The 16,406-nt window shown below is 37.3% G+C and overlaps 1 protein-coding gene across 1 annotated transcript in view; it reads left to right on the plus strand.

Annotated features, from left to right (window-relative positions):
* Positions 1 to 512: 512 nt before the first annotated feature.
* Positions 513 to 16,406, plus strand: part of LOC147370581 (transmembrane protease serine 11C-like) — a 62,143-nt gene continuing 46,249 nt past the window's right edge. The window contains exons 1-2 of the mRNA XM_086407329.1: positions 513 to 627; positions 14,105 to 14,223. Coding sequence (XP_086263455.1) covers positions 513 to 627; positions 14,105 to 14,223 — 234 coding nt within the window. The remainder of the gene's footprint in view (positions 628 to 14,104; positions 14,224 to 16,406) is intronic.

Here is a 16,406-nt window from a genome sequence, read left to right on the forward strand (position 1 = left end):
TGCTTAGTAGGCTATCTATAAATATTAGCTGAATGAAGTAAGTTTAATTTTAGTAATACATTATTGATATGTGCTGAAAAATAAGCAGGTCAATATTAATTCACTAGTTTTACATATTGTTCCCCAAGCTCAGCTTCCCTGGTGGCTCAGAGGATAAAGCGTCTGCCTGCAATGCAGGAAACCTGGGTTCGATCCTTGGGTTGGGAAGATCCCCTGGAGAAGGAAATGGCAACCCACTCCAGTATTCTTGCCTGGAGAATCCCATGGACAGAGGAGCCTGGCAGGCTACAGTCCATGGGGTCGCAAAGAGTTGGACACGACTGAGGGACTTCACACACACACAAACACACACACACACACACGCACACACAAGCTCAGCAGTCCACTGAGTCCATAATTAACGTAAAACAGTGCACTTTTACATTTTACATCAAAGTCCATGTTTATTTCTGAGAGTATCCTATATTTTGCTCATATTAACACTTGCTTCCCTATCCTTACTGCTCGAAAGAATGGATTCAAACACAAAAATGAAAATCACAAGGTGTGGAAAAATTACCCTGTGTATCTTAACGATGGTCATCGCCATACTAGTCATCGGACTCATTGTTTGTTTTGTCACTTATGGTGAGTACTCAATATGCCTGATTTTCTGATCACACAGAATTATTATTGTTGGGAAAATTAGGAATTTTGAGAATGAGAGAAGGAAAGCAGTCCTATAAGATTACTAGACAGAGAGAATTTCTCGTGGTTAATAACATTTAATGAGATTGTTCTTTAGCAAACTTTGGCTTAGGGCATTCTGCATCCAAAGATTTGATGTGGTGGTTTCTGGGTAAAGATTTATGTTCTCAATTCAATGTATTATTGAATCAAGTAGTCATAGCCCCTACCTTTGCTGAACATAGAACTTTCTGAAGAGAAAGTCAGTGAGTTAACAAATAAACATAAGTCTATAACATGGGATTCTAAGGTTTCTTATCCCAAGGCCTGTAATTTTTTCTCTATACTAAGTTTTCTTCTCATAAAATTCTTACTAAAAAGTAGAATTTTCCCTATTATTGAGGAATAAAATTTAAACTGTCAGAACAGTATTTTCCTATATTTTGCATACTATAGAAAAAAATATGGAGTCATCCTGGGGGCTTTCCCTGTGGCTCAGATGGTGAAGAATCTGCGTGCAAAGCAGGAGACACAAGTTCGATCCCTGGGTTAGGAAGATCCCCTGGAGGAGGGCATGGCAAGCCACTCCAGTATTCTTGCCTGGAGAATCTCATGGACAGAAGAGCCTGGAGGGCTACAATCCATGGGGTCACAAAGAGTAGGACACAGCTCAGTTACTAATGCTTTACTTCCAGGTTGTTTTTCTTAAAAATAGCTTTTTGTGCCAAGTTTTCTGTTCTATTCTCATTACTGCCTTTAACTCCCTCTTTCCTAACCTTTTTAAGAATGAGGACTTTTTATAGGGGAAATTTTTCCCTACATTCCCTCAAGAGAATAAATACTTCTTGAATTAAAAAAGGCATAAACAATATAAACTTAGTAATGCTTTTAGTTAACCTGCTTAATTACATCTATATATGTTTGAAAATGACATATGTATAAGAATTGTTTTTAAGTATAGAAAAAATGCCTGGTGTATATACATATATATATATATATTTTTCCCCAGAATCATCTCTATTGCCAACTTACCCCTACCCTATATAATTCATGGCTTACAGGATGGGAACAACTGCTGTAAATCATCGTAGTATTTAAAAAAAATAAAATACATTTAGAAAGAGGCTTTCTGGCTAAATAAACATTCATTTCCATTTATAAGAGGACAAGAACTTGGATAAAGAGAAATCGAGTTGTGTGTAATGGAATAAAGAGGCCATCTCCTCAGTAACTGTGTGTTTTACTACCATCTGTTTCATCTTCCAGAGACAGACACAATTGTGTGAACACTATCATTAGGTAGGTCATAATGCCAGCTGCTACCACAGCCAAAACAAGAGTCATAGTCATAGTATATGCCCATAAACCTTTGAGTAAGAGGTGCCCACTCGAGACAGATGTTGCCTTTCATCAAGTGTGTAAAAGTGCCAGAAACTGGAGATAGGCAAGGATATTTGAATAGGTTATCTTTAGAGACAGGTGCGCTGTAATTTCCCATACAGCTACAACCACCCTGATATGTGAAGAATAGGTGATGTATTTCCCTTTAAATCAAGCTGAGAGAAGGACTTTGAAAGAGACCAATGCAACCCTAAGAAGACTTGCGGATCCAAGAAGAGAGTGGACTGGACTCTGACTCACATGTGGACATTCTAAAAGGCAAGAGATGTGGTGCTTGTTTAAGCAGAGTGAAGAGAAGACAGTACCCTTGGGCCATTTGAACAACTAGTCTTTGAGACAAATAATGCATAAAATGTTCCCTGTGAAACAGATATAGACCACCCTAGAAAAAAGCCCATCACCTAAGGTCCTTTTCAAGAGGCCACCTGGAGGGGTAATCAGATCTTCAGTTAAAGAATAGGAAGTATCTCCAGCTACTTAAATGCTAATGAATGAGTAAAATTAAGCTGGAATTACTACATTTGTTCGTGTAAAGGAACTGTAGTTGAAACATCACCAGTAATGAGTAGAAAAATGAATATCAAAATCCAGGAAAAAAAAGAAAAACTAGAAAGAAGTTAATTGTAAATACAAACTAAGTTCCTAGAGCACAAGAGCTAGATGCCAAATTCTCAACCATTCAAGTAGGCACCTACGGGGGTCCAAATCCTGTATATTAAGTGGAAAAGGAGGAATAGCCAGACTTAGTGGGTAAAGAGGTTGGGAAGGAAACTATCTCAAATTTAAGTTCAAATTTTGATTATTAAATGGACCTGGATATCTCACTTTCTGAATTGAGATCCTGTTTTGGGTTTATAGTGATGGTAAGACTTTTTAATACTAAAGAATTAAATCAAATTTTTATGGTTCACCCTATAAAATATTCTTGTTTGAAATACCAGTCTATATACATGTGTATATAGTACAAATATATGCATTGTGTTGCATATAATGGATATATGAAAGTGGAAGTGTTAGTTGCTCAGTCATGTCTGACTTTTTGTGACTCCATGGACTGTAGCTCACCAGGCTACTCTGTCCATGGAATTCTCCAGGCAAGAACATTGCCATGGTTAGCCATTTCCTGCTCCAGGGAATTTTCCTGATCCAGGGATTGAACCCAGGTCTCTGCACTGCAGGCAGATTCTTTACCATCTGAGCTATCAGGAGTAGCCCAATGTATATATAATACACATATTTGGCCTTGGAATATGGAATGAAGCAGGGCAAAGACTAATAGAGTTTTGCCAAGAGAACGCACTGGTCATAGAAAACACCTTCTTCCAACAACACAAGAGAAGACTCTACACATGGACATCACCAGATGGTCAACACCGAAATCAGATTGATTATATTCTTGGCAGCCAAAGATGGAGAAACTCTATACAGTGAGCAAAAACAAGACCGGGAGCTGACTGTGGCTCAGATCATGAGCTCCTTATTGCCAAATTCAGACTTAAACTGAAGAAAGTAGGGAAAACCACTAGACCATTCAGGTATGACCTAAATCAAATCACTTATGATTATACAGTGAAAGTGAGAAATAGATTTAAGGGACTAGATCTGATACATAGACTGCCTGATGAACTATGGACTGAGGTTCATGACATTGTACAGGAGACAGGGATCAAGACCATCCCCATGGAAAAGAAATGCAAAAAAGCAAAATGGCTGTCTGGGGAGGCCTTACAAATAGCTGTGAAAAGAAGAGAAGCGAAAAGCAAAGGAGAAAAGGAAAGATATAAGCATCTGAATGCAGAGTTCCAAAGAATAGCAAGAAGAGATAAAAAAGCCTTTCTCAGCGATCAATGCAAAGAAATAGAGGAAAACAACAGAATGGGAAAGAATAGAGATCGCTTCAAGAAACTTAGAGATACCAAGGGAACATTTCATGCAAAGATGGGCTCGATAAAGGACAGAAATGGTATGGATCTAACAGAAGCAGAAGATAGTAAGAATAGGTGGCAAGAATACACAGAAGAACTGTACAAAAAAGATCTTCACGACCCAGATAATCATGATGGTATGATCACTCACCTAGAGCTAGACATCCTGGAATGTGAAGTCAAATGGGCCTTAGAAAGCATCACTACGAACAAAGCTAGTGGAGGTGATGGAATTCCAGTTGAGCTATTTCAAATCCTGAAAGATGATGCTGTGAAAGTGCTGCACTCAATATGCCAGCAAATTTGGAAAACTCAGCAGTGCCCACAGGACTTGAAAAGGTCAGTTTTCATTCCAATCCCAAAGAAAGGCAATGCCAAAGAATGACCACACTACCGCACAATTGTACTCATCTCACACGCTAGTAAAGTAATGCTCAAAATTCTCCAAGCCAGGCTTCAGCAATATGTGAACCATGAATTTCCAGATGTTCAAGCTGGTTTTAGAAAAAGCAGAGGAACCAGAGATCAAATTGCCAACATCCTCTGGATCATGGGAAAAAGCAAGAGAGTTCCAGGAAAACATCTATTTCTGCTTTATTGACTATGCCAAAGCCTTTGACTGTGTGGATCACAATAAACTGTGGAAAATTCTGAAAGAGATGGGCATACCAGACCACCTGCCCTGCCTCTTGAGAAACCTGTATGTAGATCAGGAAGCAACAGTTAGAACTGGACATGGAACAACAGACTGGTTCCAAATAGGAAAAGGAGTACGTCAAGGCCGTATATTGTCACCATGCCTATTTAACTTATATGCAGAGTACATCATGAGAAACGCTGGGCTGGAAGAAGCACAAGCTGGAATCAAGATTGCTGGGAGAAATATCAATAACCTCAGATATGCAGATGACACCACCCTTATGGCAGAAAGTGAAGAGGAACTAAAAAGCCTCTTGATGAAAGTGAAAGAGGTGAGTGCAAAAGTTGGCTTAAAGCTCAACCTTCAGACAACGAAGATCATGGCATCTGGTCCCATCACTTCATGGGAAATAGATGGGGAAACAGTGGAAATAGTGTCAGACTTTATTTCTGGGGGCTCCAAAATCACTGCAGACGGTGACTGCAGCCATGAAATTAAAAGACGCTTACTCCTTGGAAGGAAAGTTATGACCAACCTAGATAGCATATTCAAAATCAGAGACGTTACTTTGGCAACAAAGGTCTGTCTAGTCAAGGCTATGGTTTTTCCTGTGGTCATGTATGGATGTGAGAGTTGGACTGTGAAGAAGGCTGAGCGCCAAAGAATTGATGCTTTTGAACTGTGGTGTTGGACAAGACTCTTGAGAGTCCCTTGGACTGCAAGGAGATCCAACCAGTCCATTCTAAAGAGATCAGCCCTGGGATTTCTTTGGAAGGACTGATGCTAAAGCTGAAACTCCAGTACTTTGGCCACCTCATGCGAAGAGTTGACTCATTGGAAAAGACTCTGATGCTGGGAGGGATTAGGGGCAGGAGGAGAAGGGGATGACAGAGGATGAGATGGCTGGATGGCATCACCGACTCAGTAGACGTGAGTTTGAGTGAACTCCGGGAAATGGTGATGGACAGGGAGGCCTGGCGTGCTGAGATTCATGGGGTCGCAGAGAGCGACTGAACTGATACTAATACCTTATATGCATATGATATGCATATGATATACATAATCACCACTTGCAGTTTATTCTAAAACAATTAAATTCAGATCATTTCATTGGGCCCAGAAGAAACTACTCATGGGAGAAATGAGTATGAATTCTAATATATTTAAGATACACTCTTGGAGTTAGTCATAGTAATACCTATTTCCCAGAAATTATAAAAGTTAATGTCTTATAAAAACTTCCACAAAGGAGAAGATCCAAAATTAAATACCTTTGTATGAAAATAATAAATAATTTTGTTAATAATGTAAGTTTTCTCAAATCATAGTACACCTGTAAAAACAGGAATAGAGTATCCTAATACTGTGTAAAGTACTTTGATAGAGTTTCCGAAGTCCTAGATTTTATTTCTTTGTCTTTTTACAGACCATTTGTTTTTGCTTTTAGGCCACCTACATGATTCACAATATCCTGAATGAACTAAAAATTAAATCAAAAGACCCTTTTAAGAATATACCTGTTTGTCACTAAATAAACAAAATCTCAATCTGATTAAACAATTTTTTACTTTTTATCCAGATGTTTTGGTATCATTTAAAGGCAGTCTCTTAAATAAGGCTTCCATCACCATTTTAAGATTTTCTAGTTCACTATTCCAGACACCAAACATGGAAGTAACTGCCCATCTCCTCTCAATAAGGACTCATTCCCTTGGGCCAATGACCAATTAAACAAGTACAGCTGGACAAACCAAAGCACAGCACAAATATTCACTCCAAAAACCTACCTTTTTCTACTTCACGACTCTATAGAATGATAATGTTGTGTTGTCTATTTGGTTAACTTTTTAAGAGATGATAGAAAGAGTGCCCTCTTCTTTCTCCCATTATATCTGAAGTCTGAGTCACTCAGTCGTATCTGACTCTTTGTGACCCCATGGACTATAGCCCACCAGGCTCCTCTGTCCATGGGGATTCTCCAGGTAAGAATACTGGAGTGGGTAGCCAATTCCTTCTCCGGGAATCTTCCCAACCCAAAGATTGAACTCAGGTCTCCTGCATTGCAGGCAGATTTTTTTACTATCTGAGATACCAGGGAAGCCCATATATCTGAAATTGGACACAAATTCAATCCAACAAGCCATTCACTGGGTGACTGGTGGTGATGGTTTAGTCACTAAGTTGTGTCCAACTCTTACAACCCCATGGACGTAGCCCACCAGGCTCCTCTGTCCCTAGGAATTCCCAGGCACGAATATTGGAGTGGGTTGCCATTTCCTTCTCTAAGGAATCTTCCCAACCCAGGTCTCCAGTGTTGCAGGCAATCTGCATTGCAGGCACTTTCTTTACCAACTGAGCCACCAGAGAAGCCCCACTGGGTGACTACTATGTACTTAATGAAAAGAGTAGGGTAGGTGCTATCAAGGGAGTATACCACTAGTGGAGGAGAGTTTCTAGAATATCACATTAGTCCTTTTCCTAAAGTGCTCAGCTTCTAGTACAGGGTCAGCACACTTTTCCTGTAAAGCGTCAGACAGTATACAATTTCCACTCTGTGGGTGATAATAGTCTATCACAACTCGAGTCTAATGTTGTAGTGCTACTGTAGCCAATATGTAAATAAGTGGACATAACTAATTTCCAATAAAGCTTTACTCATGGACATTGAAATTTGAATTTCAGGTAATTTTCACAGGACATAAAATATTATTTTTACTTTTTTCAACTTTTAAAAAATGTGAAAACCTTCTTAGCTCGTTTGCTGTGTTCAGTTGCTCAACCATGTCTGACTCTTTGTGACCCCATGGACTGCAGCACACTAGGCTTCCCTGTCCTTCACCATCCCCCAGAGTTTACTCAAACTCATGTCCATTGAGTCATGATGCCATCCAACCATCTCATCCTCTGTCATCCACTTCTCTACCTGCCTTCAATCCTTCCCAGCATCAATATCTTTTCTAATGAGTCAGCTCATAGCATCAGGTGGCCGAAGTATTAAAGCTTCAGCTTCACCATCAGCCCTTCCAATGAATATTCAGGGTTGATTTCCTTTCTGGTTGACTGCTTTGATTTTCTTGCTGTCCAAGGGACTCTCAGTCTTCTCAGCACCACGGTTCGAAAGCATCAGTTCTTTAGCACTCAGCCTTTTTTACTGTGCAGCTCTCACATCCATACATAACTACTGTAAAAACCATGTCTTTGACTATAGGGACTTTTGTAGGCAAAGTAATGTCTCTGCTTTTTAATACGCTGTATAGATTTGCCATTGCTTCTCTTCCAAGGAGCAAGTGCCTTTTAATTTCATGGCTGCAGTCACCATCTGCAGTGATTTTGGAGCCCAAGAAAATAGTCTATGAGTCTTAGCTCATAGGCCATACAAAACTCAGCAGCAGGCTAAATTTCATAGTTTGCTCATCCCTGATCTAGAGTAATAAATTTTAGCCCTGACTGCACCTTAGAATCACCTGGAAACCTTTTTAAAAGAATACTAATACAAAAGCCCCACTCAAAAATGATGTATGGCAAAACCAATACAATATTGTAAAGTAAAAATAATAATAATAATAAAAGTGTAATTGTAAGCAAAAATAAAAATAAAATGAACTACAAAAAAAAAATGCTATCTGGAATGAAAATTTTAACTTTAAAAGCTCCCCAGATGGTTCTAATGTTCAGCCAAAGTCAGAACTACTGATCTGGAAGGAGACAGATATAATATAAGATTCAGAGGTACAAATAGGTACAAATAAGTTTAGAGGTCAGTGACTCAGGTTCAGTTTGTCACTTCAAGATTTCAGGGACCCAGTCTCCTTCAATCTTGCTATGCTACTGCCATTGTCTAGATCTTAATGTTCAAAGTGATGGTGTCAGTTCTGACCATTAAGTTCTCATTCCAGCCAGACAGAAGGCAGAGTAGGAAGGAGATGAGTTTGTTTTCTATCAATAAGAAAAACATCTCAGGCGCTGCACATACCCTTTTCTCTTTCATTCCATTTGTCAGAACCTAAGTGCACTCCATCACTCCCAGATGGAATAAACAGGGGCAGAAAAACATAGATTTTTATTTCTGGATAGAATTTCCTCAGTTAAAAATCACAAACTACATTGCTATAGGAAAAGAGAAGGTAGAATATCAAGAAGTAGCACATAATGTCTTCCTCAGGAAGTTAAAATTCTATCTAGGTTAGGCTGTGAGTAATTGATGAGGAAATGAGCAGATGAGACTTCCAGGGAAGTTTCGGAATATGCATGGAGAATGTTAATCTGTCTGGATGGTTTTCTCACTACTGGTAATTCAGGAAATTTCAAGTATTCCTGTGCCAACTGTAAATGGAAACTGTTAATCCCAAAATAGCAATCTCACTTTCAAGGAACAGGAAAAGAAAGGGAAAACAGAGTCAAGGCAAAAATTATTCCTTCTTGAATTGAAATTTATATTCTTTTTTTTGTTTTTGCTTCTTAGCAAAGAACAAAATGATATTAATAAATATGTGAGGTACTTTTCCTAGACTTTTTCTTCAGGGCTAAGTTTAATATTAACTAGTAGTCTTTGGAAAAAAGCATTTCTTTGACTCTCCAGATCCTAGTTTAGAGAACTACTTTTAACAAGTCCTAAACATTGAGAACAGAAACCAAGGACCAAGCTGGTAGTATTTCAGGTGATTCATTTTTTAAGGTAATAGCAGCCAAAAATGGGAGCAATTGGTGGCCACTGGGATCCAGTTTTGAGCAAATAAGTCACCATGTGTGAGAAAGAGCTGGGGTGGAAAATTCGAGGACAAGTACACAAATGCTGTTATCAGTTAAATTATAAGCCCACAATATATGTATGGTCCTGACCACAGAAAGAATTCTATTTATCATAAGACAGGTAGAAAATTCAACATAAAAAGCAGCATTTTTTTATTACTTCTCAGTAGTTTTGGAATGATACAAAGAGTAGGGGAGAAATCTGGCACGTGGACCAAGTGAATAACATCAGCTCTGATGAGACAAACTGATATCAGGAGCCTAATATTTGCTGAAGGACATATAACTGTTGTGATATTTATTGGCAGAAAAATAAGCAAATCATAATCTAAATCTAGTCATAAAAAACTTCAGTCTTATTCAAATGTCAAGCCACATAGAACTCCCATATTCTTTCTTTAGAATTCTAGAGAGGTTGTGTCTCATAATTATTCTTCTTTTCTAGAAAAGTCTATGTTATTCTGGACCGTTAATGCCATCCTCTCTCGATGTGCATTTTCTTAATCTTGGTGTACAGAGAACTGATGGAGCATCCATACAGGAACTAAACACTACATTTCCCTTCACTGATAATCCCAGGCCCCCACTTCATCCCACATAGGAATCTTAGCTACCACTAACTTCCCAAGTGATCTAGCACAAAGGGAAAATTTTCTGTAGTTGCAAGTCATTAATTTGTGATGGGAATTGCTAAAGGCCCATCAGAAATCTGAACAGAAAAAGAAAAGAAGAATTTGGGATATAGGAGAGAAGTAGTATAAAGACTTAACCTTTGACTATCACAGGAAATAAAATAAATTGAAAAACACTTGTTAGGCAGGAACACCAAAGGTACAAAAGTAAAATTTTTCAGTTGCAAAACCATGGCATTTCAAGAAGTAAGGAGGACATAGCCCATAATAGGACATTTACCTGAGAGCCTGCTATGTCTTCCTCTTCTGCTTCCTCCTCTAGGTTTCTTCCTCAAGGGAAATAATGTGCAGAAATCACAGTAGCATCTTCAGAATATGCCTTTAAAGGCTTCAGCACAGACCCTTACCTGCTACCACCATGGCCACAGGCAGAAGGGCCTGGAAATTCAGGAACGTCTACCCTTCCCTGTCTCAGGAGAGATTCAGGAAAGATGACTCCTACATGAAGAACAAACTTTGAGCTTCTCCTTCTCTGTCTTTGAGGACCCTCCCTTCCCACAGATATCCCAGATTTTGCCACACAATGACTAATGTGGGCTGCACCACTCTGCCTCTACCAAACCCATGCAGAACAGACCCTGTTATCTACCCTAGGACCAAAGGCTGAACCCGACCCTCATGAATATGCTCGGGAGCGCAGGTACTTAACCCTGGCCTCAGAAGCATCTAGAGCTCTTAATTAAAACAACATTCATGTTCCCACCGAGTCCAATAAACAAATCTGTGGGAGAGAACACAAAGAATGATAGTTCTTCAAAGTCCACATATGATCTTAATTGAAAGTGCGGGCTTAGAGCCACTTATCTAAACCCTGCTTTTCAAGCTTTAATGTGCACAAAAATCACTTGGAAGGATGTTACCTAGACTTATTATGGTGATCATTTTTCAATATGTACATATATTGAATTATTATATTGTACACATGAAACTCTGGTAGCTCAATTGGTAAAGAATCTGCCTGCAGTGCAGGAGATCTGGGTTCGAGCCCTGAGTTGGGAAGATTCCCTGGAGAAGGAAATGGCAACCCACTCCAGTATTCTTGCCTGGAAAATCCCATGGACAGAGGAGCCTGGTGAGCTATAGTCTATGGGGTCATGAGTCGGACATGACTTAGCGACTAAACTACCATCACCACACGTGAAACTAATATAATGGTGTGTGTCAATTATATCTCAGTTTTAAAAACCACTTGGAAATCAAACAAAAGTAAATAAAGGCACAAAGAGAAAAACTGGTCAGGATAATAGTCCTGGGCTAGGTCAGGATAATAGTCTGGGCTAGGAGTAGCCCAGAATGTGACCTGGAACCTTTGAAAAATGTGACTCTTCTAGGAAGGAAAAACCAATCAAAATAATACTTAGATCATAGTCCATAATTTTTCTTGCTTAAGGTCTAGGTTACATTTGAAGGACAGAAGCTAATCCTTTAATATAATAGTCTGATAGTTCCTTTAAATGCCAACAGTGGCACTCAATTTACCGCTTTACCTTCTAATTCAGGACTCAGAGCTCTAACAGGATAACAGACCTAGGGAATGGCTTTCCTTTCTAGTGTTTAAAATTCTTTTAGTAGTTCAACACATTAATAAAGCCTAATACTGTCTTAATGGCCTAGATTTTCAACCCTGATATTCTAATGGAAAATTAAGAAGTCATACAGTATTTATGAATAAAAATATATAATGACAAAATACTATGTTCCTTTGAAACTTTCTTTTGACAGCTTTACTTAAATATAGTTGACATATGACATTAATGTCACTGGAAGGTATATAACAAGTTGATTTGATATATATTGCAAAATGGTTACTACTATACACTCATATATTATAAAATGATTATCACAATACACTTATACATTATTTCAGATGTTTCATTGTTAGGGTATAGAAACACAACTGATTTTGTATCCAACAACTTTACTGACTCAATTAGTTCTAACAGTTTTTTGGTAGAGTCTATAGGACTTTCTGTATATAAGATCATCCATGTACAAATCACAAGTTTCCTTCTTCCTTTCTAATTTGGATGCCTTTTATTTCTTTCTCTTCCCTGATTGCTCTGGCTAGGATTTCTAGAACTATGTCAAATAGGAGTAGTGAGAGTGGGTACCCTTATCTTGTTCCTGACCTTTCAACCTTACATCTTTGATTATCATGCTGACCATGGATTTGTCATGTATCACCTTCATTATGTTGAGGCTTGCTCCCTTAGGTTTTTACAATGTGAAAGGCTATATTTTATCAAATGCTTTTTCTGCCTCAATTGAGATGATCAGTGATTTTTGTCTGTCATTCTATTAATATGGTATATCAAATTTATTGATTTGTGTATATTGAACTACTTCAATTCCAGGGATACATCTCGATTATGGTGTATGATCCTTTTAACATGTATTAATAGTTACATTCAGTCTGCTATCATTTTGCTGAGGATTTTTGTACCATATTCCTTACGGATTTTATTGCAGTGTCCTAATCTGGTTTTGATATTAGGGTAATACTGGCCTTGTAAAATGAGTTTGAGCTTCCCTGGTGGCTCAGTGGTAAAGAATCCACCTGCCAATGCAGAAGACTTCAGCTCGATTCCTGGGTCGAAATATCTACTGGAGAAGGAAATGACAACCAACTCCAGTATTCTTACTTGGGAGAACACAAAACAGAGGCACCTGGCAGGCTACAATCCATGGGGTTGCAGAGTCAGACATGACTTAGCAACTAAACAACAACAAAATGAATTTAGAAGTGTTCCTTTCTCTTCTATTTTCTAGATGATTTCGAGAAGGATTAACATTAATTCCTTAAATGTTTGGTAGAATTCATTGGAGAAACAATCTAGCCCTGGGTTTTTCTCTTTGGGGAGGTTTCTGATTATTGGTTGAAACTCCTAACTCGTTGTTGGTCCATTCAGATTTTCTGTTTCTTCATGATTAAGTCTTGGAAGGTTGTATGTTTCTAAAAATTTATCTATCTCTTCTAGTTTAGTCAACTTTTTGGTGCATAATCGTTCATAACAGTCTCATGATCCTTTGTATTTCTGTAGTATCAGTTGCAAAGTTTTCTCTTTAATTTCTGGTTTTGACTCTTCTCTCTGTTTTTCTCAGTCTAGCTAAATTTTCTTGATCTTGTTTAAAGTTTCAAGAAACCTTGATCTTTGCTTCACATTATTTCTGCTCTGATTTTGTTGTTTTCTTGCTTCTGGTAACTTTGGGGCTTTCCCAATGGCTCAGTGGGTAAAGAATCCGACTGCAATGCAAGGTGAAGGAGAGGAAGGTTTGATCCCTGGGTCATGAAGATCCCCTGGAGAAGGGCATGGCAACCCACTCCAGTATTCTTGCCTGGAGAATCCCATGGACAGAGGAACCTGGGGGGCTCTAGTCCACAGGGTCGCAAACAGTTGGATGCAACTGAAGTGACTAAACACACACACACACACACACTATTATTATATCATTGTCTATTTCTCCCTTCAGATCTATCAGTATTTACTTAATGTATTTAGATGCTCTGATGTTGGGTACATATGTATTTAAAATTTTTATGTCTTCTTAATGAATTGACCCCTTTTATCATTACATATATTATTATGTTATGATCTTCTTTGTCTCTTATTATTCAATACTATTTTTAGCTTAAAATCTTTTTATTTAAGTATAGGCACTCCAGTTTGAGTATTATTATTTTTGTCACATTTGCCAATACAATTCAAGAAAAATGATATCTCATTTTACTTTGCTTTTTTTTTTTTACTATTAGTGAGTATATAAGAAAGATCTTTTAAATAATTAACTGCAGTCACTCATATGAAGAATTTTATTAGAACGCTAAAATATGACTTACATTCTTTGACAAGGTTATAATTTAATATGCATGCCAAAGTTATTTCAACAGTCACTAGGAACTAATACTATTTAAATGCCAAGTTACCTGAAATTTCATAGGAGTATTCTGTTTCACAAGATTTTTCTTAGGAATGAAAGTAGTTACACAATGAACAAAATGAAAACTGTTTTTTCTTTTTTCTCCTTCTCAGGAAAGACATATTTCTACCATCATATCAGCTTTAAAGTCAATAATATTGACTATGACAGCAAGTTTGCAAAACCATATTCACAAGAATATACGGACCTAAATAATAAGATAATATCTTTGGTAAGTTGAAATTCTTTTCTTAGCATTGTTTTTTTTTAAATGCTATTCTCCTTTAAATGCCTGAATCCTAGCAGTCACCTTCCAAGTTGAAAATGATTTATAATTTTATATTATTTCTTGCCACTACCTCATTTCTAGATGAAGATAGTCAGCCCTTTCAGAAAATCAGTTAGAAAACATGCATGGGAGGAAAAATGTAAGAGAGACATATTTTGAGAACACCTAATAAACACCTACCTTGTGATAGACACTCAAAGAAGGTTTTTAATGTATTAAAAATTAAATGAATGAAACTTATTCTATATCCAAGATACCTGATGAAGGCCATGTTGTTTCTGCTTCTAATTTAAACAGTTATTCAAGGAAGAGAAATGGTCAGTGCAGAAAAGAACATACAACCCCAAATAAAGATCTTCTTGTTAAACCTCAGTGTATGTAAACATTAATGTCTATTTAAGAGTATGTTTTGTTTTGTGTGCTGTGCTGTGCTTAGTCTCTCAGTCGTGTCCGACTCTTGCGACCCCATAGACTGTAGCCTGCCAGGCTCCTCTGTCCTTGTGATTCTCAAGGCAAGAATACTGGAGTGGGTTGCCATTTCCTTCTCCAATATTTTGTTATAAGTTAAACCCAATGAAGAGTCTTGACTGCCCCTTTAATATTAGCTTCCTTTATCATAGATGGCACTTTAACTCAAATAATTTTATAAACCAAACCAAATTCTGCAAGAGTAGTGGTGGCATCATTCATCTCCCATTTTCCTGAGCAGATTCTTGACAACACATTTTCAGACCTAACTCTCTCTGACAAAAGCTTGTAGCTTTTCTAAGGAATTTCAGTACCTCCCAGTTTCTAATAAATCCAAAGACTTTAAGAGTCTTGGTATACTTTTACCATTATACTAAGAGTTAGTATATTAAAAAATGAAAGAAAATCCCTGCTTTTAGTTTAGCTTTATGATAAAGAAGGAAATGACATGGAAGTAATCAATATAACTCACTGATTAATAAATAGGCTTTGGACTCCGAGTCCTTGTTCAATTCTAAGTTTAACCATTTACTAGCTGTATGACTTAAGACAAGTTATTTCATCTCCCTACACCTCAGTTTCTTCAACTAACAATGAGGTGGCAAACATAGATACAATACCATGGGAATGTTCTTGGCATGATATAAGGTTAAATAGGTCATAATCTTAGCAGAAGTTCTATTAATCTGTAAGCCCTTAGAATTAGAATAAGGGCTAAAGTGAGTACCATTAATAGATAATAAGTTATAAGTATATAACAAAGCTAATATATAACTTTAAAATAACTCCAAATAGGCCTATACTAAGAAATTCACCTTTTATGCTATAAATTCAAATCAAGATATTCAAATAAACTAACCTATGTTTACTTCACAAATGAATATTCCAAAACTATCAGTCTGATCTATTATTATATCATCTTGGTTAATCAAACGTTAAGATGTCCTGACATCTTGTTTCAGGCTTCTTTTGCAGCCCTCATTCCCGGTTTCTTACTACCTGGATTAAGACAATCACCAAATATTTCTCATACTTTTTTCATTTACATGGGTCAGGATGCCTGCTTTTACATGCCTTTCTATTTTCATTTAGTCCAATGTTCTTTGTATAAGTATTACCATATACACAACATCCACAAGTACAACACTAGTGATAACCAAATGGAGATAGAATGTACCAAATGGAATTCTGAACATTCGTCAAACTTAGCTATTAGTCACAATTACAACGTACACAGCCTGTTTTTATTCTGATTTCCATTAAATAATTCTTATGATGACTCACTCTAAGAGAAGAAAAGGAATAAAGAGAGATGTTGCTTTACTATGAATGACAGTCTTTAATTTTTTACTACTGGGAATAATGTTCCTTCATACAGAACATTTTCATGTTTTAGATATATGGTTTTCCAGTGGGAAACATAAGAAATATCTGTAATTTCTTATTTTTTGTAGCTCCCCAGCAGATATGATGCCCAACTATAGTGAAAATAAATTCTAAAATTTAGGAGTGAGGCAGTACCTTAACAACAAAAATTAGCTTACTAATTGTCAGTACTGGTCTAAGCACTTTACATATTAACTTATTTGATTCTCCTGGCATTCTCATTTTCTGTATGAAGAAACTGAGGCACAAAGAGGTTAATTTACCTAAAGTTA

This window comes from Bos grunniens, chromosome 6, assembly GCF_055505025.1.
Source record: "Bos grunniens cultivar Pamir isolate PY7600 chromosome 6, Bosgru_T2T1.0, whole genome shotgun sequence".
Taxonomy (NCBI): Eukaryota; Metazoa; Chordata; class Mammalia; order Artiodactyla; family Bovidae; genus Bos; species Bos grunniens.